The following is a 5,186-nucleotide window of genomic DNA, read 5'->3' as shown; positions in this document are numbered from 1 at the left end:
TTTTCCTTGTTGACCATCCTATTTGCCAGGCCAGCACAGGCAGCCCTTTCCCTGGTCTGGAAAGCAAGACTTCTCAAAAGGCTTCTCAAAAGGACCCATTTATTCTTACTGACTAGAGGGATCACAGAGTATGACCAAGAAAAAAGCGGCTGCGTTGCGCTGTGGGGCTTCCAGGTTAATCTGTGCACTAGACCAATGCATATCTCTGCTGTTCACAGTGCACTATCAGCATCACCATCTGTGAGGGCTGTGTGCTGTGCCAACTTGGTGTGGTATGTTGGGTTCAGTGACATCTGTGAGAATTTGAAGCACCTGACACTTGAAGTTGGTCTTCCTTTTCAAAATAGGTGATGGATGCCTTAACCCACTCTTTGCATCAGTTTTTCCCAATTATTTACTCAGTGGCTTCTAAGGTTTTGAGTAGTAAGAATTTATAGTCTTTTTCTTGTCAGGCTCAGCAAACTGCTAATGGTAATGCATTCCCAAAATTCATTATGATGGATATGTGCCTGCATGAGTATTTAAGTGTATTGCTTTTTATTTTCAGTCTTGTATCATGAAAGAGATCATATGGAGATGAGCTTCCACTTAGTTTCTTATTTAGGGTGATTAGTACAATGGCACTACAATATTTTTACATTTCTTTTCCCTTTTCTGATGCATTTTAATGCCTTGTTTGCTCTTTGCAGCCTTGGCTACAGCAGGCACTTTGTTATTGACAATCTTAGAAAATAAAACTCATCCTATTGAATGGCTGTTGTCCAGCAAAAAGACCCACCAGAAATATCTTCTAATACATATTTTTCAACTCTTACTTTGTATGCCACCACATTACTGATTTTTGCCTGTTTTTTAATTAATTTTATGCCAAAATCTAAACACAGCTATGTGAGTTTCCTTCCTGTTCTGGATCTCTGATTAATATCCTGTAGATCTGTGAGCAGCTACTGGGGCATCACACTGTTGCATTTTGCTGTTATCAAATGCAAGGATTTGTGTGGTTTCTAAGTTATCACAGACTGATTGTGTTTCTACACAGTCTCTGTTTTTACTTTCTTTCATTTTGCCATATAAATCTCCAGTGAATGACAACTGAGTCTTGGGGTTAAGTACTTTTGGAAGAACATTAACTTTAAAATAAATACTTTTAAAAAAGATACTTCAAATTTATTCACACATGCTGCAAAATAAGCTTTTTAAAACAGTTTTATTAAAAAATATTTAAAACTTTTTTATGTTAATAAAAGTACAGAATTTCTATCCTGAATTACAGTAATTCAAAATGCCTATATATATGCCTATGTATAGGCATATACGCCAACCTAAGAAAAAATGCATCTGCAACACAATATAATGGCTTTGCATGTTTGTGCACATAAAGAATATATTTTGTGTCCTTTTTCTTAATGTCAGAGGGTGTATCCTCCCCCTCAGATGAAACATTTAACAGTAGCAAGTACTGTTAATGGCTCCCTAAGAGTCATGAGTGAACAAGTCCTGCACAGATCAACTGTAGAATAAAAAGATACGGTAATAACCATCCTTCTTGAATAAATGAATTTATTTTCTGAGTGTATGTGCTGATGACAAGCTGCTGTCTCGCCTCTGCCCATCCATCCAGGCCAACGTCTTGATGCTGGTGAAAGAGAAGCCAGCTGGCACGGTGCCCTGCAGAGAGCTGAGGCTGCTCTTACAGCTGAGCAGTGATTTGTAATCTCAGCAGAGAAGACTTGCATGTCCCTCTCCTGTGTTTCACATTTAGGACACCTTCTGTCATAGTATTCAGAAAATCTAGAGGCAGAAATAAAGCTGAAGTAAGTAATTACACAGCACTGGCTTATTGTTAAATGCATCTGCATTTGCTTAGCTTTTCAAAGTTCCTGCTTTTGTCAGTTGCTTGCTGGTGAGTTCAGTGGCTGGTCTGAAACACGTTACAGAGCATCTTGATCCCCCGTAGACTGCGTGTGGAATGAACTTGTAGATTCAGTGTGGTAAGTGATGTGAACTCCACACCACTTGCAAACATACCCAGGTAAATGCCAGTTCTTAAAGAGCATCTTCAGATACTTCTTAAATTTTTCCCCCATGAAGAAGTAGATGACTGGATTGAGGCCACAGTGAAAAAGGCCAAGGATTTCTGTTACCTGGAAAGCATAGTCCAGATTCGTGCTCACTTGACAGTCTCTAATGACTCCCGTAGTTTCCAGCAGTTGTAAAAAAATAACGATGTTGTAAGGGGTCCAAAAACAGAAAAACACAATCATGACAGCAAAGATCATCTTCACAGCCTTATTCTTTTTCTCATTTCTACAGTGAACTAATGTTTTAATGATCATGGAGTAGCAAAATGTCATAACTACAAAAGGGATTAGGAGCCCTAAAATGTTGATTTCCAAAGTGGAAAAAAGTTTCCATGTTGTGAAATTGCCTGGATATCTCGGCTTGCAGGTAGTATAATTATGTTCATTAAAAGACTCTCTAAATACAAGCTCAGGAACAGAGGCCAAAAAAGCTACGAGCCATATGACAAGGCTAGTAATCAAGCCATGGAAGGCAGTCCTTGCTTTCAAGGAAAACACTGCACGAACAATTGCCAGGTATCTGTCTATGCTCATAAGCATAATAAAAAATATACCGCTGTAAAACCCGACCAGGTAGATCCACGAAATGATTTTACACCAGGGAGTTCCAAAAACCCATTGGTCTAGCATGAAATAAGACCAGAACGGCAAGGATAAAACAAAGAGCAAATCTGAGATGGCGAGGTTTAGCAGGTACACATCAGTCATGCTCTTCAGCCTCTTGTATTTGAAGAGGACCACAATGACCAGAATGTTTCCAGTGAGCCCGACCAGGAATACTAGGCTATACAGAACCGGTAGGAAGGAGGCTGAAAACCTCCTGACGCTTTCCTTACTGCATGGCTTTGGAGCATCGTTATAGTTATCATAATATTCGTAGAAGGTTGAGAGGTCAGGGGACTCTGTACTTGCAGAACTCATGCTTTTTCCCCAGTTCCTGAGAAGGAAAGAATATGAAAATGTCAGTGACTTTCAGTGCGTCAAGACTGTATGGTTACTCCGCAGCCCTGAATCATGAGCAGTGACTGACTTACAGTTCCCATGCATGTCTCATTACAGGCATTATGTAAGCATTATGGGATGCATGTGCATGCTTGCAGAATGTACTGTCCTCAACATGCATGTGCTTAGTCCTTGCGGCACTGTGCAACTTGGATGTCAAGCACACAACGCGACACTGGATGAGAGGAAAGCAAATGGGAAGGAAAGACCACAGATATCAAATCAGAGAGGGTTTAAGTCCTATGTGGAGTAAAGTAAAAAGCAAAGCCACTGTTTATAGCGGTTCGGGATTTCACCCACCTTTCCCACCAGGCAAACATCACCATAAGAAGAAAGTAATAAAAATGCATCAGACTTTTCCAATGAAATTATACTTACTGAAAGCTGAAATGAGTTTTTTGCTGTCTTCAGTAGCTAAATGACTAACAGGAATTTGTCATATGTATGCACTTTTCTAATAGGCGGATACAGAGTTTTAAGTGATGTTACTTTGAGGTAACTTGCACACCATACGAATTTATTGTTGATGTATGACTGTGTGTGTTATTCACATCACAGCAAGTGTCATTCTTTTAGCCTGACAAATGAGAACTCTAAGCCTGAGCTATGTTCTTCCCCTTTGTCCTTATTTTTATGAATAGAAAGCAGAAGAAAAGTGAGTTTCACTGCTTTACTTGTCTTTACTTTGTACATTGCTGCAACATAACAGCAAACATTGACTATCCTTAACCTGACCCATCCTGTGTGTAGTCCCAAGCATGACAACTTTGCAGCCTACAACTCTGTTCTATTATACACAGAGAAGAACTGAATCTGACTTACAAGTCAGAAGGACAAAATCATTTGACACCAATGGTCTAGAGATGACAGCTTTGCAACAACTGCTCCCAGACATACCTGAATCTAATCTAGGTTCAGCATAATATACTCAAATATTTAAAACTGAAAAACAAATGATCACAGAATTCACATGTACCCACTTCTGATGATGCAAGAATTCTTAAAAGTGCTTTAAAAATTACCCGAGCAGCTAAAAAAGGTAAATGAAAAAGCATTACATTCACACACATGAGTGTACATGATACACAACTGTTTCAAAATTGCATTTTATGAATTTTACCTTTTCTCCACCTTTCTTCTCAGATGATGTAAAGAAGCTTCTTTGCTCTAAGGGTGCAGAATCACTTGCTTCTCACCAGGTAGCTCTGCCAGGGAGGTGTTACCCACACAGCAATATCCAGCAGCTGCAAAAAGCAGATGTCACTAGGTAGCTGTGTCTCATAGCGGAAGCTTCCGACTTCCTTACAGATTGTATCACAAGTGCTTCTTTCCTCAGTGCTCATCAGAGATAGTCCCTTTAAGTCAGAAAGAGAATTAAACACATAATGTTTAAGAAAATGCAGATTCCAGCGAGGGCCTGATTACTGAGTTAAAATAGCTTCATCTTATCCAATAATCATTAAAATAGATGTCACTAAAAGCAGCTCTCATTTAACAGAAACCTTGTTCTTTCTTATAGGTTGTAAAGTGCATCTTAGAAAAAAATAATCAAAGGATCGTTTGTAGTGAGCAGAGAGGAGGCAGGCACTTGGTGGGTGTGTGGGAGGTGTGTTTCTAGTTCTTCTCTGACAGATAACTAATTTTGCAAGTTGCACTATGTAATTGTACAAGAAAAAAGATGTATAGATACAGTGTAGGGAAGGCTCCTTTTAATCACTGTTGTTTGATCTTCCTAACCCCTACTTATCTTACTAAGAAAAGAAACGAAGGCATGTTAATTCATACTGCCTTTTTGCTTGATGTTTCCTGTAGTGGGTTTTATATACAGCAAATCTGCCTCCTACCACTGACCTGTACACACTGTAACAGCAGTCAGAATATCAGATAAGAAGTAGGATGTGCGCACGCGCACGTGTGGTCTGAGGGCAGAGGGTGCTGAGGTTTACTGTGGTTCTTTGTCGCAGCAGAAAGCTCAGCAGCTTCTATGAATTTCTGCTGAGGGTGTGGTGGGCCCTCATTTGTCTTTTGGGGGATCCTGGGAAGGGAGAAGACACCACAGAGAACATGTGTTAGTCAAACGGGATGGTTTTGAGTTCTGCCAGC

The 5,186-nt window shown here is 39.8% G+C and overlaps 1 protein-coding gene across 1 annotated transcript; it reads right to left on the bottom strand.

Moving 5' to 3' along the window:
• Nucleotides 1–1,324: 1,324 nt before the first annotated feature.
• LOC127471844 (C-C chemokine receptor type 4-like) lies at nt 1,325–4,324 on the bottom strand. Its single transcript, XM_051789225.1, has 2 exons — nt 4,204–4,324; nt 1,325–3,018 (listed from the first exon to the last, which is right to left on the bottom strand). The coding sequence occupies exon 2, from the start codon at nt 3,000–3,002 to the stop codon at nt 1,932–1,934; it is 1,071 nt and encodes a 356-aa protein (XP_051645185.1). The 5' UTR covers nt 3,003–3,018; nt 4,204–4,324; the 3' UTR covers nt 1,325–1,931.
• Between the last annotated feature and the right edge of the window lie 862 nt (nt 4,325–5,186).

Source organism: Manacus candei, unplaced genomic scaffold, assembly GCF_025592945.1.
Source record: "Manacus candei isolate 608988 ecotype Guabito, Panama unplaced genomic scaffold, ASM2559294v1 h1tg000026l, whole genome shotgun sequence".
Taxonomy (NCBI): Eukaryota; Metazoa; Chordata; class Aves; order Passeriformes; family Pipridae; genus Manacus; species Manacus candei.
The sequence above is the reverse complement of the archived record's forward strand: the minus strand, read 5'-3'. Positions and strand labels throughout refer to the sequence as shown.

What these genes read in the sequence shown, in the direction of transcription:
- LOC127471844 (XM_051789225.1), bottom strand. Translation starts at nt 3,002, where the DNA reads ATGAGTTCTGCAAGTACAGAGTCCCCTGACCTCTCAACCTTCTACGAA.